Source organism: Triturus cristatus, chromosome 1_2, assembly GCF_964204655.1.
Source record: "Triturus cristatus chromosome 1_2, aTriCri1.1, whole genome shotgun sequence".
Taxonomy (NCBI): Eukaryota; Metazoa; Chordata; class Amphibia; order Caudata; family Salamandridae; genus Triturus; species Triturus cristatus.
This window is the reverse complement of record NC_140580.1, coordinates 887,749,326-887,776,750: the sequence shown is the minus strand read 5'-3', so window position 1 is coordinate 887,776,750 and position 27,425 is coordinate 887,749,326. Positions and strand designations below refer to the sequence as shown.

General features: G+C 45.2%; 1 protein-coding gene and 1 long non-coding RNA gene across 6 annotated transcripts in view; one reads left to right on the top strand and one right to left on the bottom strand.

The window, feature by feature from the left end:
• LOC146868227 (uncharacterized) overlaps positions 1-18,210 on the top strand; it is a 342,604-nt gene extending 324,394 nt beyond the window's left edge. For both annotated transcript variants that reach the window (XR_014962844.1, XR_014962843.1), the window contains one exon: positions 17,174-18,210. This is a non-coding gene — a long non-coding RNA (uncharacterized LOC146868227). The remainder of the gene's footprint in view (positions 1-17,173) is intronic.
• Positions 1-27,425, bottom strand: part of LOC146868226 (uncharacterized) — a 463,829-nt gene that overhangs the window by 242,952 nt on the left and 193,452 nt on the right. For 2 of the 4 annotated variants that reach the window (XM_085609528.1, XM_085609525.1), the window contains exons 2-4: positions 18,544-18,618; positions 11,624-11,673; positions 5,774-5,827 (exon numbers count right to left, since the gene is read on the bottom strand). In XM_085609528.1, the coding sequence (XP_085465654.1) occupies positions 5,774-5,827; positions 11,624-11,673; positions 18,544-18,618 (179 nt within the window). The remainder of the gene's footprint in view (positions 1-5,773; positions 5,828-11,623; positions 11,674-18,543; positions 18,619-27,425) is intronic. The other 2 variants (XM_085609530.1, XM_085609529.1) reach the window with 1 other exon arrangement.

Sequence of the window (27,425 nt, the reverse complement as noted above, 5' to 3'; positions counted from 1 at the left end):
GGTGGGAGGTGATTTCAACGCTGTTGGCTCCGGCCTGCTGGATAGATACCCGCCCAGAGACACAGGGGGGGCTCAGAAGTGGCTTCCAGACTTCCTAGACACGCTTGGCCTGATAGACTGCTGGAGGCTCCGGCACCCCACACAGAGCCAATACACGTTCCACTCCGGGGCACATGGTAGTCTTTCCAGGATTGATTACCTACTCACTCTGGCTGCGCATGCCTCATTGGTCTCCGAGGCGAGGCACATGGCGCGTGGTATATCTGACCATTCGCCAGTGTGGATCCGGCTGGATCTAGGTCGGGAGGGAGGAGGAAGGGTGGCCCCTATCAACCCGTGGTATTTCCGAGACCCCAAGATGCGCAGCGCGCTGGTAAAGAAAGTAGATAATTTTTTCAAGGACAATCAGGGATCCGTGGACTCGGCAGTGTCGCTGTGGGAAGCATTTAAGACCGTGCTCCGAGGGGAAGCCCTCTCCCTAGTAGTAGCTGCCAAGCGGCGGAGAGATGGCGAGGTTCTGCAGGTTGAGGAGGAGATCGCGGCTCTGGAGGGAGCGCTGGAGGAGGAGGTTACAGAGTCCTCACTGCATGAGCTTTGCTTGAAGCAAGCTGAGTATAAGGACCTGGTGACGAACGCCGCTAAGACCCTCAGTAGGGAACAGCAGGGCCGTTTGTATGATGTTGGTGACAAGGCAGGGAAACTCCTGGCTTGGCTGGACAAAAAAGAACGGGTCAATAGAGTTGTGCCAGAGTTGACGGGAGAGAGGGGAGAGGCGATTGTGGAACCTGAGAGGATTGTAAAGTGTTTCTCGGACTATTTCTGTAGGGTTTATGCCTCAGTGTCGGATAGGCCGCCCGAGGACTCGTGTGACCTCCTCCGTGATATCGAGTTGCCCTGTCTCTCCGATATAGATAGGGACGATCTAGATGGTGACATAACGGTTGACGAGGTAGCGGGGGCTATCCGCGCGTTAAACTCGGGCAAGGCCTCGGGACCGAACGGCTTGCCGGTCGACCTGTACAAGCTATTTCCGGATAGGGTCGCCCCTCACCTGCGCGCCATGTTTGTGGAGGCGCGGGGGAGTGGGACCCTCCCGTTGGACCAGCGACTGGCGACGATCGTGGTTATACACAAAGAGGGCAAACCCCGAGATAAGTGCGCCTCATATAGGCCTATCTCACTTCTTAACGCAGAGCCGAAAATTCTGGCTAAAATCCTGGCGACCCGATTGATTAGGGTACTCGGTGACTTGGTCCACCCGGATCAATCCGGCTTCATCCCGCACCGAAACACAGCGTTAAATCTTCGGCGCCTTCATGGTGTAATCGCCAGGGCGGGCACGCTGCGTGAACCAGCTATTGTGGCGTCTCTTGACGCCACGATGGCCTTTGACACGGTGGAATGGGCATATTTGTGGGCCGTGCTGACCAAGTTCGGCTTTGGCCACGGTTTTGTGAGCTGGGTGAGGTTGCTGTATGAGGGGCCACTTGCGAGTGTGGTGGTGAATGGTCGGGCGTCGACTCCGTTTCAGCTTGGGAGGGGTACTCGGCAGGGTTGTCCCCTGTCGCCTTTGTTGTTCGCCCTCGCCCTTGAGCCGCTGGCTGCGTGGATACGTTGGCACCCGGATATACGGGGCCTTAGATGGTCGCCTGAACACGAGGACCGTATTTCGCTCTATGCCGATGATATCCTGCTGTATCTTGCCTCACCCAAGAAATCACTTATAGTGGTCTGTGACGTACTCACATCTTTTGGTAGGAACTCGGGTCTTGTTATCAACTGGAGTAAATCGTATTTGTATGTTCTTAGTGGCGAGGCTCCACCGATCCCTAGAACATGTTCGATACAGGTCGCTCAGCAGGGCTTCGTGTATTTGGGGATTTTTATCTCCATGGACTCTGCTGTGCGATATGAGAAGAACCTGCTCCCCCCCCTGGCACGCCTGAGGCGGGATGTTGAAGGCTGGCGGAGGCTGCCGCTCTCCCTCGTTGGGCGTGCGGCCCTGTTTAAAATGATGTCTCTTCCCCGCTTCCTCTACGCACTGCAGAATACTTTGGACTGGGTTCCGGCCAAATACTTTCGGGAGGTCGAAGGCCGCGAATAGCTATTGCAAAGTTGACGCTTCCATGGTACGACGGGGGCATTGCGCTCCCAGACATCCGACGGTACTATTGGGCCACCCAGCTGAGCGCGAATAATCATGGGTTTTATGGCCCTGCCCTCAGCCCTGGGTATGCCATGGACAGGTGGTTGCTGCGTGGTGGTAACTACTACAGGGCGTTGTACTCGCGGTCCCTAGACTCGTCCCTCACGGGGCCCACTGGTGTGGAAGATGGCAACTGACTCGCTGGGCTGGAAGGATAGGCTCACCCTCGCTACCCCGCTGTTTGAATCGGAGAGACTGGGAAGGCTTTGGCACACAAAAGGGTTTGATAAATGGGACCTGATCGGCATCTCCAGGGTGGGAGATGTGCTGAATAAGGGGAAGGTGAAGTCCTTTGAAGAGTTGCAGACGGAGTATGAGCTGGGGCCCTCCGAGTATTTCCGATATATTCAGGTGCGTCACGCCCTCCGATCAGTCCTCGTAGAGGGTGAGAAGGTGCCTGAGTCCTCTCCTTTGGAGGACCGGGTCCTTGATGGCCATATGCCCGAGAGCACGATCTCGCTCATCTATAAGAAACTGATCAACGTCCGGGCGGACATGCTTCTGGGGCTGAGGGACCAGTGGACTAGGGATGGCCTCGAGTTGGATGATGAGGATTGGCAGTCGGCTGTTTCCTCTCCTAAGGAGGTCGCGATCCCGTCGCGTCTGAGGCTGGTGCAGCTTAAAATACTGCATCGAGTGTATGTGACGGGGCCAAGGCTGGTTCACATGGGATTCTCGGAGGACGGCCTATGCAGGAGGGGATGTGGTATGGTGGGTACTTTCCTGCATATCATTTGGGAATGTGGTGTCATCACGGAATTCTGGAGGAGAGTCCATGCAGTGATGGGGGAGGTGACGGGCATTGCTATGCAGCCGGAAGCGCGGTGTTGCCTCCTGAATGTCTGGGGGCCCACTGACCACGATGAGGCACAGACCCAATGGGTGACTCTGGGTAACATGGTCGCTAAGAGAGATATCGCGCGATTGTGGGGCTCCGCGGGGCCCCCCACATTGACCGCGTGGAAAGAAAATATGGACTGGAGTATGTTAAGGGAGAAGACGGTCTATTGCGCTAGAGGCCGCCCCCGGAAGTGGCACGCCATCTGGGGGCGGTGGAATCAATACAGGGGGGGAATATGTCTTGCCCCGGATCTGGATCCTCCCGAGGAACAGCTTTCCTCCTAACCTTCTTTCCAGCTCAGTATGGTTTATGGACTTTTTTGGCCTCTGCTGTCCCCCTTCTTCCTCTTTACACTGTACTGTAACTGGTAGATGAGTGGGGTCCGGCCTCCCCTGGGGGGCTTCACCATGGGCTTTCAGTGTTCTTGCCTTGCTGGGGTTTGTTGTGTGTTTTTGTGTTTACTTAAAATTGAACCTTTGCACTTCTCCTTTCACGGTACTGGGGACGCATCTCTGTTTCTATATATCGATGCTGCCGAACCTCCGGGTTGTCGGCTGAATAGCTGTGCCCTGACTTTTGAAAATAAAGGTTTTTAAAAAAAAAAAACATTCTCCATCTGAGCAGCGGAGAACTTTAAACATAGTAGGCGGGCTACTACAGTGGCTCAGTACATGGTCAACCGAGGCCCTTATCCTGCATGTAGTCAAGAGGGTCAAGGAATTATCCCTCCATAGACTTACTTTCTTCTATTCAGATTATCATCATATTCAAGCGTTTCCTAGCAACCCCAAGTATGCAGATTGGCATACAATGCTTTAACTGATATTTAACTGATATTAATATGTTCTTTTAGCCAACCTAAAAATAATTAATTGAATTCATAACACTTTTTGCTGGACAGTCTTGGATTCATCTTCAAGAGCTAGGTTATTTTGTCACGCTGTATGCTGCTTCGTAACACTCTATCAGCACCTTAGGCAGAAGCTCAGACTTGTTACTGTAGATGAGGCAGGTTTGCTTCAGAAACCTTACCTACCCGATTAAAGCCCTCACCACTATCTACTAAGATCCCAGTAATGGCACTCGTACTCGAGGTTGTGGACTTGAAAAAGTGCCCAGACACAGAGTGTTACGTTACTGACGTGCTGAGTTGAACTCTTTGTAATATTCATAATCGCAGGAAGAAGCTATTGCAGAATTAACATTTCACTTCATGCATAGTTTTAACATTTAATACAGGTGCTGGTGCATTACTTAGATGAGTGCATTAAACAACCACAGTAACACGCCATTGTGGGAATATTTGTTTTAGGTGTTAGAATGCAAAGTAATTTAGGAAGTTAGTGTGTTGGCTATCACCCAAGTACACCCACACGTAGTGAAAGTCTGGGAAATTAAGTCTATGTTTTGGAAATTATCTTTCCAAAACACATGTGCAAAAATATTCCCCAGTACAAAGAACTATGTAAAATTCTGGATGTTGTCCAATTGGATGTTATTCAGGAGTGAGGTGCAATACAGGAAGGTGATGAATGAAAGGTCATTCCTTCTGGTGTGAACTGGTCTGAGACCAGAGATCAAATTTAACAGGTCTCCGTCGGTCCGAGATGAAAATATATATTTGCAGATACATCCAAATGGAGTACTTAGATCAGCCTTATTGAAATCCAGTTGTGGTAACATTAAAGCCAATCACATGCAGGTAGGTGTTGTCAGGAGTGGTCTTGAAGAGCTTCATAAGGCCTCGTTTATTAAACTAAAGGCGAGAGCTCTGAGGACTCAATGAGATGCTACAGATACTTCTGGATGATGCTAAAAGAGGATCGGAAGGCCAGCATCTGTCCATAGCCATCTTTGTAGCTCATGTGAGTGAAACATCTCAAGTCAAGGAACAGGAAGACCAGAGGGCATCTCAAGGGATCGATCAAGCCAATGTCATGAGATGTTAAAAACCTGGGATGTTTGTCAGTAATGTCAAACCAGTCCACCTGCGATTTCCAAGGAACCTGCAGGTGTGATTGTGTATGTGTTGGATAGAATGTATTTTTTTAAAACCTTGTGTAACATTACTGACACGTGACTAAGAATTAGAACAAAGTCTAGTTAGAATAGAGCTACAAAGTATTGTGATAAAACCAACTATGAGTGGTTCTTGAATCTATTTCATAATATTTTCATTTTATTATGCTCACTAATGAGTACCATTTCTGCCACGTCTCTTGTTAGGATACATCACATGAGGTTACAGATATTGTCTAGAACTCTCAGACATGGGTAACTAAAAACAATATTTAAAATAAATACAATATTTTTGGTCTTACCCTGCTAGTCTGACTGATAAAATATCCCGATCAAACATGCATGTGTAATTCATATATATGCATATTAGATCATTTGTCTGTGAGGTTTACTTTTCGCATTGTGAAAATAGCGGTCAATGTCTGACTATCTTCTTGGGCTAAGATGCCTAGCCCTGGTGTGCACTCTTACCTAATATGGCTATTTGTGGTCTTGGGTAATAACATGTGCACCCCCTTGCACTAGCCCATCCATGGTCTAACACATACACAGGGTCATTAAAATGTCAGTGATAAAGATATATGCCAGCCACCCTCCCCTCAGTTCTGCTGCCTCAATTAAGAGGCATGCCTCCAAATGCCAAATTGACATGCTTTAGTATAAGCATCACCTAGGCTTCACCTGAGCACTTGTCTTATGTTGCATACCTTCAGGATCTTGTGCTGAGAGGTGAGGGCGCCGTAGCGGTTCATGGCGTCTTGCTGCAACACAAAGCAGAGGTGTCGTATGTAGAGCAAAACAAAACCGAACAGATGAGCCTTGCTCAGAAACGGAGCAAAGGTTTGTGTAAGTATTTGTACACGTTCAAGCATATTTTACTAAGTATGGGATGACAAGGTGGATGATGCTTAGAGGTGAACCTCGCCACTGGGTCAAACCATAATTTCAGGTCACTTTCCACAAAAGCAAAATCTAAAGTCTTAGAACCCAACACCCTTCTATTCTGGCCACGGGGGGGGGGGGGCATGCCCTGAAACAGAGCTTACTGCACCCAGTAATTATAGGGTGCCGTGCCGTATAAAGTGTACCTAGTCACTTGCAATCGTGACCTAAGGCCCTTCTCGTCAGCGGAACATCAGAATCCTACTTTTAAGGGCCCTTTATCCAAGACTATTCAATTCTGAGGGGTTGTTATTGACATCCTCCCAATATGCAACTCTGAATCCATCGCCCCAAAATCCCATCGCGTCCCCAGTCTACCTGAGAGACCTTGCTCTGAGACACTTCTACGTTTGAGGCCTGTGTCATTCCTGTCTGGTTGGGGGAACCCACTCTGAAACCCTCTCAATTTCAGAGGAAAAGGCCTGGAGACACTCCTAACATGAAAGAATGGGATTAATACCCAGAAAATATAAAGGTGGGTTAAATGTCCTACTTAAAGGCACTTTGATATGGACCGATGCTGTATCAGGTCAATAAGCTTAGATCATGAGCGCAGTCTATAATAAGGCGCTTTGTCTCCCACACCTCTCTAGGATTCAGGACCTGGAGTGACAGCCTTCTTGCTCCAAGGCCTCCCTCCTTGAGACCCTCCTAGGCAGAAGGTCTATGACTGCTTTCCTAGACTGCAGGGCCCTATTTCAGGGACTCTTCCAGTCTGAGTACATCCAGGTTTGTCACCTTACTAGTTTGCAGGGCACTGGTTTTGACTGTGATACTCTCGGAGACTGCAAGGCTCTGACAGTATCCGGGATACCCTCCTAGCCTGTGGGGCTCAGACTGTGGGGCTCTCATACGGACTGTGAAATGCTCCTAGACTGCGGAATCTGTTGCTGGCTGCAATACCCTTTCTAGTCTGGGGGTCTCCTACACCGAGTATGATACTATGAAGAAGGGCTGCACTTTTAAAATGGATTGTGATACCCTATAAGTCTGCAGGACTCCGATACAGATGGTCAAACTCTCCTAGTATATGAAACTGACTGTGACATCCTCCTGGTCTGCAGGGCTCTGATACCGAATATGATCCCCTCATAGGCTCCAGGGCTTTGACACCAACTAGGATACCCACCAGTTGGCGGGGCCTGGACACTGACTGACATCCTCCTGTTCCTCGGGGCTCTGACACAGACTGTGATACCCTTTAACTCTGCAAGGCTCTGATGTGGACAGTGATAACCTCATACTCTGTCAACTCTGATACGGACTCGGACACCCTCCTACACTGTGGGGCTCTGATGATAATGCCCTCCTAGTCCAATTGTGTGTCTTTTGCTCCTAGTCTGTGGCGCTTTCACTGATAGATACAAAAAACAGAAACCCATTCCCCCCACTAACACAATATATGTAGGCAATACGTCCATATGGACGTATTGCCTACATATATTGTGTTAGTGGGGGGAATGGGTTTCTGTTTTTTGTATTGATTATTCCCTGACCTCCTTCCCCTCCCATTCATTGCTTCAGGGTCCCTCTTTGTTGTATTATTGGCTTTCACTGATAGGGCATCTTCCTAGTCTGCAGGGCTTTGCCACGGACTTTGAGACTTTCTAGTCTGCAAGACTGATACTGATGATGAAACACTAAGCAATAATATTGCACAACATTTCTCACAGAAAATAATACGAATCTATGAAAAAATTGCTCTATCAGGAAGCTAGTATCTGGCCCTTTTGACAGTGGATCTACCAGAACCAGCAACCCCTCTGCTGCTTGAAAGCTTCCCTCGGCTGACCTCGGCAGATGTAGTAACATTGATCCATAGAGTAAAATCTGGGTCCCCCTGTGATATTATTCCAGCCAAAGTCGCCACCTCCCTGGCCCTTCAACTATCCCCTTCAATTGAATATCTCCTCAACATCTCACTAAGAGAGGGTCACGTCCCGTCGGAAAGGAAAGCAGCACAGGTTATGCCTATTCGGAAGAACGTCAAGGCCCCTTTGAAGGACCTGTCCAATCTCCGTCCCATCTCACTTCTTCCTTTCCTGAGTAAATTACTGAAGAGACATGCCAACAAATATCTCTCAAACCATGTCGAACTCACTGGTTGTTTAGATTTCTCCCAGTCAGGCTTTAGGCCCAAACACAGCACCGAATCAGCACTGCTAGCGGTCACGGATAACATCAGGCTGACCCTAGACAAGGGCCATTCCACGATTCTGGTGCTGTTAGACCTATCTGCCGCGTTCGACACAGTCTCACATCAGATATTACTCAGGAGATTGAAGGAGATTGGATTAAGAAACTCTGCTTTTCAGTGGATTTCGAGTTTTCTATCTGGTCGTTCTCAGACCATCAACCTGGGCCCACATCGTTCTGCACCTATGGAACTGTCCAAGGGAGCACCTCAGGGCTCAGGCTTGAGCCCCACACTGTTCAATATCTATGTTGCTCCCTTGGCCAATCTCCTGAGGACATATGGGTTTACCCCAATATCTTACGCCGACGATACACAGCTGTTTTTCCCTTCTGACAAATTCACTCCTTCTGTACAGCTGACCTTCTCCTCGGGAATGAGAGCCATTTCACACTGGATGAAGAGCAATCTCCTCCAGTGTAATGTTGGGAAAACGGAGATCTTACTCTTCGGAGAGACCCCCTTACTTTGGTCTCCCGAGTGGTAGCCGACCGATCTTGGCACCCCTCCTGCCCCTAAAGTCTCTGTTAAGAACTTAGGCATCCATCTGGATCAAGCCTTTACCTTGAAGGAGCACACCGCTCAGACAGCTGGCACCTGTTTCCATACTTTGGGCCTACTTTGTCGAGTCTTTCCTCTCCTTCCTGATTCTACTCGGAAGACTCTGACTCAGGCACTTATATTAAGTCGTCTGGACTACTGTAACAGTCGGCTGATCTCTGCCAGTGAGACTTCGATCAGCAGACTGCAGGGGGTCAAGAACACGGTGGTGCGATCAGTTCTTAACGTGCCCCCAAGGACGGCCTCCCGCCCTCTTCTCTTGCAACTCCATTGGCTTCCCATTCCACAACGGAAAAAATTCTAAATTTGCTGCACCATCCATAAGGCGCTTTTTAATCTTGGGCCCATTTATCTTTCGGAGAAATTTATACCCTACCGGCCCTCCAGGTCCCTCCGCTTGGGCTCCAAACATCTTTTGGATGTTCCCCGAGCTAGGAGGGTAAGACTAGGGGGAAAGGCCCTTTCCTACCTTGGCCCTCGTTATTGGAATGAGCTTCCCCTGCACTTGAGACAGTGCTCTAACCATTTACATTTTATGAAGCTGCTGAAGACCACCCTTTTCTGTTTTTGATCTTAGTCGCATTTGCACTCACCTATGACGCCCGTCCAAAGCGCAGAGATACTCCTTCGGGAGTCGATTCTGACGCTATACAAACAAACAAATAAATACCTTCCTAGTCGCTGAGGCTCGGATACTGATGATGATACCTACCTAGTCGCTGAGGCTCCGATACCGATGATGATACCTTCCTAGTCTCTGAGGCCCTGATACCGATGATGATACCTTCCTAGTCTCTGAGGCTATGACACAGACTGATACCCTACTAGTCTGTGGGCTCGGATAGTGACTGTGAGAACCTCCCAGTCTCTGGAACTATATCGAAGGTAAACCCTTGCTAGAAGGCGGGGTTCTGAACCTGAAGTGATATATTCCTAGCCCGAGGGTCTCCGAAGAGGACTGCGATACTTTTATCAGTTGTGCGACTCGGATATTGAAGGTGGTACCCTCCTACCATGAGGAGCTCTGATACAGACTGTGACACCCTCTTAGTATTAGAGGCTCCGATACAGACTAGGATACCTCCTGGAGTGTAGCGCTCTTGATAATGATAGTGGTACCCTCCAGGTCTGCAGGGCTCTCTGACTGACTGGGACTCGGCCTTAGTCTCAGAGGGACAGCCTCGGGCTGTGATACCCTCACAGTCTATGGACTCCGATACTGACTGTGATACCTTCCTTGTCTGTTGAGTTTGATACTGACTGATACCTTCTTCGTCTGTTGGCTCTGAAACCAACTATGCTCTCTTCCTAGTATGTGAACACTGATACTGACTGTGATACCCTCCTAGTCTGTGGACTCTAATACGGACTGTGATAAAAACCTAGTCTGTGAACTCTGATACGAACTGTGATACCCTCCTAATATGTGAACTCTCATACAGACTGTGATACCCTCCTAATATGCGAACTCTGATATGGACTGCAATACCCTCCTAGTCTGTTGGCTCTAATACAGACTGTGATATCCTCCTAATATGTGAACACTGATAACGACTGTGATATCCTGCTAGTATTTGACACGGATACTAACTGAGATACCTTCCTCGTCTGTTGGGTCTGATACTGACAGCGAAACCTTCCTCGTTTGTTGGCTCCGATACCGAATGGGATACCCTTCTAGTCTGTGGACTCTGATACTGGCTGTGATATCCTCCAAGTCTGTGAACTCTGATACAGACTGTGAAACCCTCTCGGTATGTAGGCTTTTCATACAGATTGTGTGTGACACCCTCATACTCTGTGAGCACTCTGATACGGACTGTGATCGCCTCCCAGTCTGCTGGGCTTCAGTTCTGTGACCATCCTTATGTGTGGGGCTCAGGCACGGACTTCCAGACTCTTCTAGTGCGAGATGTTCTCCCCATAGCATTGAAAATGTCCGATAGTTGCCAAACGCTAAATTTCACTTACAGCACAGCACACCAACACCCCTCAACAGGTGAGCTCCAAATAGTGTAAAATTCCTTTGGGACTGGAAAACATATTTGACAGAGTACCACCTTTAGCTCACAAACACATGTTGCTGCCTTCAGAACTTTCCATTTTGCGCTTTTTCTTAAAATTAATTCAACTGAAGAGGTGTGAGTCTTGCTGTGAAAATGAGGAACACAAGTGCACAATTTCTAGAATCCTTATTGTGGCTGTGTCATGTATTACCCTGAGCAATGCTCATTTTCTACAGCACGTAATATATAAAATAGGTAGCAGAGGAGCTTGCAGTAAACATGTAAAACAACCCTTTAAAGTTTTCTAAAGATTGCCTCTTCCCTTCTCAAGGTGTGCATGTAACATTCGTTTGAGAGGGTGCAAAGGTAATAAGGAAAAAGCTCTTCTTTACAGATTTCCAGCAAGGCGGCCAAACAGTGCCTGCTTGATTGAGATCGTCATCTCATTTCATAAAAATTGTTTGGCAGAAGCAGGCGGCTCCAACAATTGGTCGCAGCAAATTTAATCTGCTGTGGATATATGGCCAAAAGAAAAAGGATCTAAAAATCAGCTGCCATGTTCCATCAGCCAATCAGCTGCCTTGTCCCATTTAGTGCCTGGCATGAGGCTACCTCCACCAAACATGCCCATCATCACCATAGACTAGTCATGTTGGGCATTCCACTCACCACCCCATAAACTAGGCCTTATCTCAGCCTGCAGCTAAGGAACTATTCCCCTTGATGGTGGGTAACCTGTAATAGCAAAAGTAAATGGAGCACACTTAACGGGGCACCTAATACAGAAAAGAGCTTCGCCACCACCAAACTTAGTTCCTCGCTAAACAAGATCACACACACACACACTAACTCACCTTCTCTTTGTTCAGGGCTTCTTGAGCTTCTAATTTATATACTACAAAATCTGTTGACCAAAAGAGGGGAGAAACCTTTTTAGTGAAAAATAGCCTTTAATCGTCAGCTTATAAAGTATACAGTAGTGGAAGGTATTTAAACACTGAGAAAGCGAACAGTTCTGGCTTTCACACGGTGAAAGATTTTGATATTTATGTAAATGATAAGCAGCTAGATCCCGTGACACACATCTAAACTGATTATGAGACATCTTGAATAACACATGAATAAATGTGCACTAATCACACGAGTCATGAAAAATTAAATGTGAACTTATTTGCTGCATCATAAAAGCATGCAATTAAATTGTGGGATAGATGAAATCATATACATTAATAATATAGGTTCATATATTATTAACCAACTTTCATTGTCATTTCAATGAGTATCAAAAAGTTAAAGTGATGTACTCACGTGTTATTAGGTTTCTAACCATCCTTATTGAAATAATTAATGTGTGTGAAGAATCAATAAAATCTAACATGTTTTTAGATAATTTCACGTGTGATGTTGAAGGGGTTTTAATTCAAAATTTCATCATTGCATGTGAAAATGTGCACTGAATGTGACAAAAGAAAAAGTGGTCTTGCATAGCCATCTTTAGTGCAACTGTTCTGAAGCCTTCAGCTTATGATCTTCATATATGTACTAATGTAAATCATTTGAAACTATATTAAGTCAATTGTGCAGTCCAATTGATTGTTTAATGACAAGGAAAGTTCAGTATGGAGAGGTCTCTAATAATTGGGTACTAATGTTATTTTTTTGTATTGCTTTAACAGAACTATTTGTTTGAATGATTTTAGTCAGGCTAAATTTCTTTAGAAGGTTTGGACTAGCAGTGATAATTCTTCCTTTATATAGTTTGACATTGAGAGTCATACATTAATCTAATTATTAATGTGTGAAGCGGTTATCCAATTCCTGATCCTCATTGGATATCTGGATGCAAGATCTCTCATATTCAACCCCTCAGTGGCGCAATACAAGATCCATTGGAGGAACAAGTTAATGTCAGAAGAAATAAAACAAATGATGAGAGTAGAGAACAAGGGCCTAAAATCCCCTGCAACAATGTTGCACCAGCGACGCCTCATCAACAAGCAGATTCTTAAACTAGACAGTTAACTTCTGTTTGACCTTTTGACCATTAAGTGGCACTCTCCCCGCGGGCCTATTTGAGGGAAATCATCGTAGAACTCTGATGGGAGCCAAAACTCGAACAAACGTTTGGAAGACCCTGCCTTTAGCTCCAATAGGCAGAATAGCCTTGGCCAAAGTGATCTTAGTGCCGCAATTCCTCTACTACGTTGCCAACACCCCTGTTATTCCTCCACATACCTTCTTTCAAGAACTAGACACCCTATTAAGCTCCCTTATATGGGGCAGCGGACGCCGCAGAGTAGCCCTTACAAAGTTGCAACTCCTGATAGATCAAGGGGGACTGGGAGCGCCATCCTTTGAGGCCTATTTTCTTACGGCACAACTCCAATGGCTGTCCCGCTGGACGCGGGGATACATCTGGCAGAGACCGCCTCAGAGGGAGGATCTGTGCCAGTACAAGCCCTGTGTCGCCTGCTCCTCCCAGGCACTTGCCCTACGTCGACACATTCCGTACAGGTGAGGGTGGCATGAACATGTATGTTACGACTTCACCGCATTTCTGGTGGGACGTCCCTACTTACCGCCTTGATCCTGCTGGCCGGCCTGCACAGAAACCAAGGATTCTTTTTTTTTTTTTCACAACAAAATTTTATTGTCAACAGCCAGAAAATGCCCAGTAGGGCGTTACACAAGAACAGAGTTGGATACAGATCCCGGATACCGATGTCGACATTTTGCAGCAAGATAAATAATGAAAAATTCTGTACATGACAAGTGGTCATGATAACAAGAAACCAAAGTGTCACCCACCCACTGTGAATATAATGCATAGACATGTCATCTAACACCAGAGATTCCACATCCCAGTCATCTGTAAATTCCACCATAACAATCTATGTATGTTGGTCCACCGGTGAATCCGGAGGAGGCTCCAGATTAATCCCCCTATAGTCCGCCCATCTCTTCCATATCTTGAAATGTTTCCGTGGACAGCCCCGGCCAATGAAAATAGGTACCTCAAGCCCCATACAGAAATCTAAGCCCCTTTTCCAAACTCCTAAAGGAGGTGAGAAGGTGTCCTTCCAATGTTTCAAATGTCGCGCTTTGCGAGCATGAGGCCCAGCAGCAATAAGTGTTGTTTATATATATTTCCCCCTATTTCGTCCATAATATGTAGAAGGGTTAATCTGGGTGTATGCAGGACATCCCACCCCAGTACCTGTGACAAACAAGAAAGAACACCACGCCAACATTTTCAAAGGGATGTACAGGACCAGACCGTGTGGTCGAATGTCCCGCACGTCAAACAGAGCGGGGAGGCGATTAGTAGAAACAAAGGATTCTACTCCACTCGGGCAATGCAAGTTTGGACGAGTTACTCTATCCTGGAGGTGGGATCCCTGAACGCGGAGAGTCAACTGATACCATTTGATCAGTTCTCAGACGAGACAGGCCTCCCGCCGTGGCAGTTCTTGCTACACAGACAAATAGTCCTCAGCAGCCACCGCATTTGGAATCTGAGGGGGAACCAGCAACACACCCAGTACTCCACACAATTCTTCACATGGGCCTGTGGTGACACTTAATCACATGGCTTTACAAAGCAATCAGAGACCTCACCACCACCACACGTGCCCCGCTGCTACAGAAATGAAAGGAGAAGATAGGATGCCCATTGCATGACAAGGAGTGGGAGGGCACCCTGGAATACCCAAAGAAGGTGTCCCGGAATGCCTGGTTTAAAAATATACAGATCCCCATACTACATCGAGCCTACCTTACCCCAGCGCAGCTCCAACGCTTTTACCCAGGAACACGATTTGTATGGCCAAGATGTCAATGCCCAGATTTCCCATGTTGCCATGTCACACATCTCCATGGGTGTGGAAAAAGGGTTAGTGGAATTTATATCCCTCCATCCTCTAGCTAGCTGAAGACCAGCTACACAGGCTGAAGCACTGATAATAGCTTACATCCCATCTACACACTGAAAGGGCATGTCACGTGCTCCAAAAAGGACAAGCTTAACATGCAAAGTATGGCTGCAGAATCCTTGTTGAAAGTACAACTTAATCATTCCACGAGTTTAATGTCATATAGTAGGGATAAAATGTAAGGATGTGGTCCACAGTGCCTTCTTTGCACATGGGACAGCAATCTGGAGCATTTTATGCTGCCCTGTCTTTGTAACATGTTTGACCATACTAATGTTTCAGTGTTAAATATGCGACCAATAAGTAACTCCCCTTCGCCCATCTGTTTCTAGTTGAATCCTACTTGTTTGTCTGACTTCTCATAAAAGTTCATACCCTCTTAAGTTATATTATACACTTTTGTATAGTGCTTTGCTACCATTTGTGGTGTCCTGTAGAGGTTTTCCGGTCTAGGTACCCTTTATGGTTCTGGGGTACGCATTGACTGGAGACAAACTTTTCTGTTGAGAGAGTAGTTGATTGTGTTCCCATACTGGTCAGTGGCCAGCAAGGTTGGAACGGTCTACTATATTGTTGTACGATGGGATATTTTAGGTAAATACTTGCTGGACCCAGTGTGGCTCGGTGTGTGGAATTGACAAGCATGGATGTGAGTGCAAAAGGACAACTCCATTTGACTTTTCCAGCTGGGGTGTACGGTTGTCCATCAATTGGATGCAGGTGGCAGTTAAGTTTTCTTTGTGGGTTATGAAATAACTAATATTTTATAGACAATGTTACAGTCCATGGTGTGGTTGTTCTACATACCATAAGAGTGGTAGAGTGCTGGAGCATGGGGAAATCTACTCGTACTGAAGAATCATAATTCTATCATTTGTGTATGGACTGAGTGCCAGAAATTAATTGACTACATCCAGTAATGAAAAAGAAACAGGATCATTACGTTTTTAACCCCGTGGACCAAATGAAGATGCTGTCCCATTTTCAGCACCAGGAGCCTCCTTGTTTGAATTGGGAGTTTGGACACCAGTTGAAACTGTAACTCATCTCCCTTTTAAGAGTGTCTGGTGGCCACTGCCACTAACCACCACATCCCTCACGACCTTAAAAAGTTTGACTTTGGATATCTTCTTTGCCACCCTAACATTCATTTTCTTGTGGACGAGAATCTCAGTTCACTTTTGGGTGGTGGAAGTATGGATATTTAGAATGTTTGGCAAGCCTTTGGTAGACTCTTAGCTGCTTCGGCTCAAGCCCACTTTGATGTAGGACTCCTACCCCCAAGGTAACAGAGAAAATAAGAAAGAGGTTATCTACCAAATCTGGAAGATAATGCTGATGCGGTAAAGCAATCGATCCACCTACCTACCATATCACAGGTGATAGATTATTATAACCTAGTATATAGGATCCAATTAACTAAGGAAACAATGAAGGACCTATTAGCAATTCTACATTTGTCCAAAATTATTAATATTGTGCTGTAGCTCACGAAACGTATCAGCTGGCTGGAGACATAGTACATATGTTGTAGTAGAGATCAGTTCATTGTGACTCGTACAGAAGATGAGATAATAATTTGATGTCATGATGAGAAGCATATGAAGTGTGTGTATTTGGTAATGGTGTAATTAGGATATTAGTGGGCAACCAATTAAGCAAGAACACAAAGCGCTTGGGGTTTTCACGTTAGTTTTGTGTATGTATTTTAGTTCCCAGCATGCACATTCTTCTTTTGCCAGGCAACTGTATGCTCCTACTTTTTGAGATGGTTTTCCTATTTTACAATCGCATCAACATACGCATTTTGCTCAATTGCTGAAGGATGCCAGATGATAGATTTTTATTTATTTAAAGGCTGATTTGCATCAAAGATTATCAGTGAGGCTTACTTTCACCAATGTGCCTTGTGGCCTGATGCTCAACAGCAGAAGGATGTTGTCACTTCTTCCTCTATGACTAATTTTACTTGCAATACCATCATAATAATGTATACCTTATAGTGCTAATGTACCACAATACCAGATCTATAAAGTAACCTAGCTTCTTCCTTAAACTTACTATGTTTTCCTTTAGATAGAAGCACTGTACGTGTTGGAAGAGGAGGCCCAAAGGATCCATCAAAATAGCCCATTTCCTGCATGCCAATTTAGAAGTTTTTGGTGACCATGTTTGACATAGATTTTAGCACCATTATTCCCCTTCTTTACGACATCTACAAAGGTCAGACGGCAGACAGACAGACATACATGAGCGCAGTGATGTCTGCAGAGTATACCTACAAAGATATAGGATCAAATTTAATTGTTATCTAGGTAACCATATTCCGGTTTGTTTGCTTCAGGGAATTTACTTTGTATTTGTTAGAGTGATGTTATTCTATTTCAGTTCAATGCATTCCAGTTTATTTTCTAACAATATTTTCTATTTCTTTCATGGCGTATTGCTTCACTCCTGGAAACCAAACTGAAGAAAATCCACTGACAAGAACAGACATAGAAAATTCTACCAGGAACACTCTGTTTTCGATGGAAGTTTGACGAATCGGACAATAGAGAACATCTCAAGGCTGGACTGGAACTCGTTGTCGCAATTCTAAGTGTCACCACTCTGAGAAGATGCCACGAGACTGGCCCTCAAAACACTGCATGTTGAGAATTATGAAGAGAGGAGTCTTTACCAACCACAGTGCAGCTGAGTGAAGGAGAATGCAAGAGTCTAGTGACCATAGAATGATATCAGATTCTACCAACAAAAGGGATAATAGATAATATAGGAGTCAAAGTCTCTCTCACATGGTTTAAATTGCACACTAGAGTTTGGGAGGAAAATATCCAGATGATGGTGTATAAGCAGTAATTAACTTGAGCCAGTGGTTGCAGGTGGGCCTCACTGGCACTCATTTATGGGGGCCGGCACATAGTTTCCCTCAGACTTTAACCCAGAACAAGAGAGAGAAAAACAAAAAGAAAGAGAGACAGAAAAAGTGACAAATGGAGGATTAACAATGCATGAGGTTCAATCAAGGCTCAGCAGCCTCGATATTTTGGCAACCTGACCTTGGATAGCACCGTAAACAAGCTTCTGGGCAAAACGTTTGCCTCGGGAACATATTGTTTTACAAATTAAGTACAGTAATGCAATTTTTTAAAAATACACAGCCAGTAAACAGAATGGAAAACAAACAATGTTTTGGTCAATTTTTTCTTGATGGAGGATCATGGATCAACCTAAAGTCTGAAATGTGCGTGGTCCGACTGTTTTTAGGAAAGCAGTCAGGAAATTTCCAGACGCGCACCAGGGAACCGCTGCATTAGCAGAGAGATTAACGTACGAGTAAAGTCTTGCTGAGCTACCTTCTATGAGAAGGTTTCCGGTCAATTGTTGATACAGTAAATGGAATGTCTCAATTTGTTTTAGTGGATATGTGTTCTTCTGGGTGTAATTGAAGTATGATCATTGGAAGGATTTTCTAAATAAACAAAAACATGATTTATTCATTTTGACAGTAGCTCAAAAATTTGTGTTGTAGATATGGAACGTGATCTATCAACTTGAGTTAAAATTCAAATAAGCACAGTGGGAAGTACAATGAAAGCATAATGAATTAGTTTGCACTAGTCTCCACTGCATTTGTTGATAAAGAAAATCGATACATTGGGTGGCATTTATATATCGACAGTGCTCATTTACCGCAGTAAATCTAGGGAAGGGCTGCCTCTTAAAGAGCCCTAAACAACAATTCTAAGATCTAGATTTGTGGGCAACTAAAAGTACATGCAGTATCGCCTTCCCACCATGGTATGAATTCATTAAATACCACCCCTTCACACGGCTCTCACCTTCCTTGGTCTTCTTGTGCTCCGCACGCTCCTTCTGGAGGGACCGCTCCAGCCTAGACCGGTGCTCATATACAACTGCAGAAACAAGAAACATGGAGAGGTTACCACAAGTGCCCAGAGCTCCCAGCACCACTGTTCACCTGGGCAATGTTTGAAGGAGTGCAGATTGTGCATTTATGCAAATTTACAGCCCAGCAAAGGTAATTCGTTTTTTCTTTATCCCCCTTGAGATTGTGTCTGTTTTTAACATAGAAATAACAATTCTCTTCAGAACGTTTCCTGTTACAGTATGAATATGATGGCTATATCATCCATTGGCCACTTTGTGGCAATGAAGTCTTTCTGCAAAGCATTGAGGAACACTGAAAAATCTGTTCTGGGCTTGGATTGCAAAGGAAGAATACAATGTACATTTTTCTTGCCCGTGCAAGTACTCTGACACTTTTGTAAGGTTCTAGAGTGTCAAAACTGACCTTATTCTTTGCTTGTTTCTTATGCAACACTAAGATGGCTGACCTCATCTGGTGTAGCTCTAGATAAATAAAAGACATGCCTGCCATTAATTAAGACGGCCTGCATTCTGGGCGGTGTTCTAAGAAGAGCAGAATGCTGGAAAAGGGACTACTACTGACCACAAGGGAGGAAGGTGCCAATGTAGAGAGCTGACGAGGCCTGTTTCCGCAGTATGGGATATAGGTCCTGATGTGTGCAACAGTGCCCCCTACTGAGGGAACGTACAATCAGCTGAAGGGTCAGGGAAGGTAACCCGAAACTGGTCAGGTAGACATGTTTTGTCCAGCTTGTGTGAACACTTTCAGTTCTAGCAACTACTGTGAGATGGGAGTATAAGTGAAAGGTGATATGTGCTAGTCTGACCCTGTTAAGTGAAACATCAGGGGTTGGGCAGGCTATGATTGGGTAAATGACCTGCCCTGTTTTGTGATCCGTATTTTCAGTCTGAGGTAATCAATGAGTGTTCTTGTAGGGGAAAAGCAATGTCACTGGATTCAAGCTAGCCTGGCTGATTCAGGATGTTACCCAGAAACCAGCCCCAGGATGCTTGTTTCCGGTCCAGGGAGGACCTGGCTTGGCAGTTCGGGCTGGACTGTTCCCATGAGGCACAGGGTCAAGACTGATTTGCATATGGCCAGGTCTAAACTGGGGTGGCATGGTGAGCAAAAGAATGATGGATTAAACCCAGATCTCTTGACTGGGGGTGAATGTTTTGATTTGTTCTGCATTCCGTCCATAAATTGTGTGTCTTTTGCTCTTAATTCTGGCGCCTTACACTTCCTGTCTCTTCATCTCACATGGACAGGGTCTTTTTTATTTGTGTTATTCCTTTCTCACTGCTTTCCTATCTTTCTCTTTTTCCTACTTTCCCTTAAGCAGCGTTGAAGCGGGAGGGAAGTCCGGATCCATAAAAATGAGTGCTGTGTCCACCACTGGCAACCACACTTGGAAATTAAGCACTGCGAGAAAAAACTTGTGCTGGACGGAAGGTTGTGGTATCTTCCGTCTGTTCATCTTCCAATGGCCGCCATGTTGCACCCCCCAATGAAATCAACAATCTGCAAGTTCACTGTGGTTGCTCCACATTTCCATTGTGCCTCCAGAAATGTGTAATATTGTGCTGGACAGCTGGGATACCCCAAAGTGTACTCTATTGCACTAAAGTGTGATGGTTGGTGGAAGCGGATTACAGATGTCCTTATTACTAAAGCATCGGCAATTTTTATGTGGGTATTTCATACCTTTTATGAGTATCAGTAATTTTGGGATTGGAATGAACATTGTTTTCGGAGATACCCTCTATGGAATGGGATTTACCACCAGGAGAGTCAGTGGTTCATCTTAATTTTTCAGTCCTAGTTGCAGAAATTTGGTCCTGACAGCACCGTCAGTCAAATGTTTTTTCGGGATTTCATCCATAAAACAATGCAAAAAAAAGACAATCTAATATCACAATAGTGAAGACCTTCATAGATCAATACGGTCATTAAAATAAAAACACTTTCGCCATAAAAGCAGAGGGTCATATGACCTGCAGCTCCACAAATACTAACGTGGAGACACAAGTACCATCAAGTGGTTTACAAGGCCCATTAATACAGGATATTAATTTGTTAAAATCAGAATATATTGCTTTAGCCCTCTAACGAAAAAAATATTGTTCAGACAAATGTAGAGGGTATTGTACGGACATTCGAATAGTGGGCATAGTAAAGTGCAAGTACCCTCTACTGGTCTATTTATCAAAGAAGAATAAGAACTACAAGTCAATTAAACCTAATATACACTTTCAAAAGCAAATATAAGCTAGTAAGAACATAGAAGCCCAGTGTGATATGGCCTAAAACTTCAGGTCCTTGTTTTTCCTCAATACCCCACCTCAACCAAGTACCTGCTCAAAGAGGACACAATGTCAATTAGTGTGTCACTCTTCAAGGCCCTTAAAGCTTTGTTATGGCATCTAAAGCCAAGCCTGGCAGAAGAAGAGCACATGAACAATATTCTCCTTAAAAGGTGAGGAACACATTGGGCACATATCAATGAGCTGTCCTTGGCTGCCTGCAGACCACTTAGAAGTGAAAGAGCCATATCTAATGTACCATAGCGAAACTTCAGGTATAAACCTTTTGCCTTTTGTTGTTTTATGTCCAAGAATAGCTTAACATGGAATGACCTTGACTGATAAAAACTCTTCTGTTAATCTCCCCAATGAGGGATTGCAATGGTACTTTTCTATGACATTCTCCCAGCAGATGTGTTTTAGTTGCTTTTTGGAAGACACAGTTAAATCTTCTGTGTTAGTCCACAACCTCTCGAGACCCGGGCCTCGAGAACTATTGTTATATGTGCCTGAAGCATGGAAAAATGGTGTTCTTATCTACAATTAAAAGTTCCTACAAAGCGTTCCTATAAAGTGAAAGTTCCTCAGTTGACCAGACCCTCACCCAATATAGTAGAGGGCTTAACATGAAAATTCAACCCACCCTTTTAAGGGCTACATCAAAGAACATGGGGATCAAGGGGGTATTCCTAAGGAGATGTGAAGACCGAACAAACCTATTTCTACTTAGGGTTAGGATCTCACAATTGGCCTGGCACCAAATTTCGGCACCGTAAAGTGCCGCAGGTTGTGACTTAAGTTTATTTACTCCCATAGAAGGGAGTGTAGCTCATGCGAATGATGCCTGATGTCTTACTATCCAGCATGATTCGCAAATATTCAAAAGATGGAGACACATTCCAGTTTCTCCTTGTCCACATGTATGTCACCGGTCACCTCTAAAAGACTTGAGGGGTCTAACAACCCTTTATTTACTTTGCGATATATTCATCTCTAAACCCTGGGATAAATTGAATTTGTGACAGTTGTTTAATAATTGTTGCAGACCCATGGGAGTTTGTAAGATTAGCAAGGTGCCATCAGCAAACAAGAGAGCTGGCACACAGACCACATCTAACTTAGGGGCATCTATGCTGCCTTTGAGTAGGAACCCTATAACGTCATTTACGAAGCGTGAGAAATGGGTGGAGGCTAAGACACACTCCTGCCTCGCCCCTGTACGTACAGGGATTCAGTCAGTTAGTTGCCCCTCACAATGGTTGGTGGATGCCGATACAGAGGTCCTTATTACTAAGGCAGCCGTAATTCTGATGTGGGTATTTCATACCTTTCACAGTCATCAGTTATTTTGAGATGGGAATTCACATTGGTTTCCGAGATATCCTCTATGGAATGGGGATTTACCACTAGGACGGTCAGTGGTTCATCTTAATTTTTCAGTCCTAGTTGCAGAATGTTGCATCTGACACCACAGAATTTGTTCACCTGGAAATATCTGGGGGAAGAAAAGATCTCATATTTCCATTTGTATTTACCTTTGTCCACAGTCAGAAACCAAGATGAAACAGACAAAATTTGCACCTTGGTCGAGTAATTTTGCCAGATATCCTCCAGTTTAATTTTACAGTTCTCCAAATATGGCTGGTTAATACATTTTTTGCAAAACCCTTTATACTGAGATGCGCCTTGGAAGATCTGCTCTGGCACTGCATCACCAATCATATCATTGATAGGATTTCTCGTTCCTGAATGATGCAAAAAGGAGAGAGCCTCAGGGTTCGACCCTCATCCACTGCCGGTTGCTTAATGTCTATCTGCAGATACTTGCTAGGTTACTCAGGAAATATAAGGCAAATACCCATACCGGATGGATGCTGACGATACACAGCCAGCAGTTTGTGGCGGAGAGGGTGAACAACAAGTGGGATCTCGGTTTGGTTGAAATGTAACAAAGCATTTCATGAGTGAGTCATGGTTTACATTGCTGTTGTGTGAGTTACAGATTGTGGTCCTAAACCATAACTTGCGAATTTCTATGTTTTTTTGTTTTACTTTTTAACCAAAACTGAACTTTAACTGTGATTTGGTTTTAAAGAATGTCTGAGGGTTTTAAAAAAAAACATGTTAAGGTCTCATAATGAAGTGAACCATAACTTCATTTTTGTTTTAAAGCATGTTAACCACAGGTTCTGGCCTCTGGCTAAGCCCTGTGTCTACCTCATCCCAGGCAGCCAAACCACACTGTGCCCAACCTGTGGCTGTGCGTAGCGGACATCTCCTACGGGGCTTGGCTTCCTAATGTGCTGCAGATGTCCATCAGCCATGTTGCACAGTCTTTGGTATCAGAGTGCACCCAACTTGCCACGTGTGACCAACCCCACAGCAAAGAGCTGAGTTTGACTGCAGGGACAGGACTGCCGCTAGACCATTGACCAAGTGAAGCAGTAGGGCACAGTAGGGCACAGAATACCCCTCCCCCCACCATTTCCTACTGGATTTGCAGATCCAATGAGGAATTTGAAAATCTTGCACCCGCGTGTGTGTGCGGGATCCATGAAGGGTCTAGGATTCGCAAATCCCTCAATGGATATGCATCTCCTGTGATCATTATCTTTGGATGTATATTTTTGTGCCCTAGATGGTTCTTTTTGTGCCCCCACATACTGACCTCTGATGTCAGAGTACTTTCCCTGTCCCCTTATGCCCCTTTCTTTAATTTTTTTCCCCAACACAATGGTTAATGCATCGTGTTGGGTAATAGGAGCTGCAAAAAAATAATTTCTGTGATGGTCAGCCAATCTGAACATGGCAGATATGTGAATCCGCAATGCAAGACCAGAGAAAACGATCTTGTGTCCACTAGTATGTCTATTTTTTTATTGGATTTGTGATACCTCAGTGGATTCACAAATCAGTTAAGGATCTGCACATTAAAGGTCAAGACAGCTCTAAAATGTAACCTCTTCATGCCAACCTTAACAACTTTATTATCGCTAATTTCTCAAAAACACCTGAACGAGCTTACAACCATAATTCAAATGCACTTCTTTTAGTAAAGTTTTATCTTCATGCCAAATCTGGTGTGATTCCATTTAGATGCTTTTTTCTCTATCGAAGAGCAAAAAATACAATGGAATTAAAATGAGAAAATGGCACTTTTGGGACCCCACCCCTCCTTTATCTGGGGTCCCCTCAACGGATATGTACAAAACTTGTTAATAAGAATCCAATGTGAATTGATTTCTTGGGGAACATTTCATGCAGATTCGTCGAACAGCGCGAAAGTTAATATGGAAACTGACTCAACTATAACTACACAAACACTATCACCGTCAGGTAGTTAGGTGGTAGAGAGATAGAGAAATAGAGTGACAAAGATTTTTCTAGAGAGGGCTTGAAATCCTTATGCCTCTACAAAACAGGCAATAGAGGGAACAATTACTCGAGGCAGCAGGCATTCAAGATGAGGTTTATGGAAGGTTAGTGACTGTTCTTTCAATTCTATGGATACAAGCATTGGCAAAGCCAGTTAGGTCTTGCCTTTGAGACCCATTGGCATTGACAATGGTTTTTAGCCATGCTGCACACACCACATGATGCTGGGCAGCATGGCTAAATAAAGAAAATCAGAAAATCAGAAAATCAGAAAAAAAGCCTATGACTAGGTCAGCTGCATCATTTTACAGACTTTGCACAATGTGCCTTCAAAATGACATGGTCGCCTCCATTTAAAATTTTTTTGGGGGATCTGAGTTGCATCCGAAAATAAAAAGACAATGCAAAAAAAGTGTTTTTCGAACTCGGAAGGGGGGACGGGGGGGGGGGTAAAGACAGGTGTCATGGGTGCAAGGAGGATCATGGGTGCAAGGAGAAACATGGAGCGCTTGGGTGGGGAAAAACTGAGGGCATGAGTGGGGGAAGCAATGTGGGTAGTGGGAAGGAAAGGCAATGGGACAACAGATGTGGTGTGCTGGTGGGGGAAAGACATGCAGGGTGGGGAGGATAAGTAACATGCAAAAGAGCAACATGGAGGAGCACACTAGTGAGAAAGAAATGGTGGGCAGAACACAAGAGCGAGTGCAACATGAAGGGAAGCAGGGAAAAGCACACCAGTGACATGGAGCAATATGGACTGCAGAGGGAGAGAAGTACAAGAAGAAGATAGTTGGAAAACACACACACTATTGTGGCATGCTTAACCAAAAAGAACAAGCATTTGCAATGCAATAGGTCTCGCATTTGCGCGAGTTTGAGCTATTGACATTGCAAATGACAATGCTTTTTATTTGTTTTTAAAACTTAAATAAAAGGCAGTCATTTGCAATGTCAATAGCTCAAACTAGCATAAATGCGAGACCTATTGCATTGGAATGATCCTTTTGCTGGAAAGTTGAAAGGGGGGGGGGGGGGGGGGTGTCGGGTCAGGAAGAATGTCCAGGTGACCATTAAGGAGCGGTCTTCTAGCCCCTGCTGGGTGGGGCTGCCAGGTGTGGTAGCATCTGCTCGGAACGGGGCGGGGCGATCAGGATAAATACCTGAAGTTTCCCATGCTATATAGATGGGGTGGGGGGGGGGGGGGGGGGTTCTGTGGGTTGCTCTCAGGTGGAGTCTCTGATTTACGACTAGAAGAGTGGAGTTGAGTACGGAACATTCTTTAAAACATTGTGGAGGGTCTGTCAGAATGCATCCCCATCCCAGTAGAAGAGGGTTTGTGTCACATATCGAAATGTAGGAGTAAAAGAAGATCTGCACGGGGAGAACTCCCTAGGGCTGTCAAGTGCATTTGTTGTGAGAGGCTATCACGCAACTCCTGCAAGTCACTGGGGTGGAGAGGCTTGTTAAAAGCATCTGTAGAGGGTAGTACATCGAGAAGGGTCTCGGCACCTCCTCTAGTAATGCGATTATTCTCTCAAATCAGCCAGCGTCACCTCCCCTCACCTTACTTCAACTCCCTCGGAGCCCCGCCCCCTTTGCTGGGGGCTTCCAGAAGACGCCCGTTATCGCCAACGCTGCGGGTGTTCGAGGATTCCGACGGACGCTCGCACCGTCGGCTCCAAGCCCCGAGGGTTGTCCTTGAAGTGCTGCCTCTTCTGGTCTGTCAGCGCGAGCCGAGCCGGTTTCTCGCTCTATTGAATCAGGCAGGGTGCCGCATCACGTGACCGGTCACACCCACGTAGGGGAGGGTTGACCGGTCCCCCGTGTGCCTTTTGTTATTTTACGAAACAGATACTAAGTAGCCCAATGTGAGGCCGGCCTCGAGCTGAAGGCGGGGACACAACATCACCAGCATCCAATAGCAAAATGTCTCCATGGCTTGCTTGTGTTTCTGCGATTAAAAGGCTTGGCGGGCAACATAAAAGAGGGACTTGGGGGAATGGCTGACTGGTAGGCGGAAATAAATACAAGAGCCATCTTGGAATGTGCCATTCACTTACAAAAAGACAGGAGTATTATGTACTTACTAAACTATTTTGCAGCATTAACATCACAAAAAGCACTAACAACATTTTTAAAAAAGTTAATATCTCAACATTTTAATTATCTAAAAACATGTATTGTGACACATATGAAGGATTAGGAAATACTTTTTTTAACTAACTGCTGTCTGCTGGAAGAAATATAGAGTTTGTATTGTTTTTGGAAGAAAATCCGTGATCATTCATGGTCTTTACACTCGCATCAAACTTGGAATGAGTTTCTTCGTCGAGGTGGGCGCCGTCTGGCTCATTCAGTTGGTGATTGGACAGTGCACTGGCCAATTACTTGCTCGGCTTTTTCTGCCGTCCCACTTGGACGACCTCGCCTGCCAAAAGGTTTCTTGACTTTATGGGGCCATGTGTTTGGCCCCATAAAGATAAGAAACCTTTTGCGACTAACGCAAAGCAGGTGAGGCCGTCCAAATGGGACAGCCGAAAAAGCAGAGCGACTATGTCACAAGGAGCTCTTTTCCAATGGCTGGCCACCGTTTACCATAAACGGTGATGCCAGCCAATGGAAAAGAGGGGCGGGGATTAAAGCCGCTTACAGAAAATACTCATAAACATTAAATCTCGCCAGCGAGACTGCGTATGCGCGCAGCCTACGCCAGGCGAGTCCTAAAAAGGGGAAGCATAGAAGGCAGTCAATTAAAGAGATGAAAAAGTGCTCCATAGGAGGGACAAACAAAAGATTGGCACGCTGGGACACTAATAAGAAGCAGGCAAATGACAGCGACAAGAGAGCCAACCAATGGAAGGCAATGGGCTGCTCCAAACCCCTGTATGTTGCTGGTAAGCCCAAACTATGCATTTTGAAACCAGATAGCTGTCATGAACCAGAACTGAGGCTCGACGTAAAAAGGAGAAATGGATGTCAGAAGTGAAGGGAGCACTAGCAGATATAAATGCACGCCTGGCCAAGTAGTGAATTAAATAAAATGGGAAGTTATTTTTTTGGGATTATTAAGGCAGCCCAGCTTTAGAAACTAAAACAGAAAGGAGAGATGAGCAATTCCTGCAATATGGTCAATGAAAGGACACTGCTTCCAGGT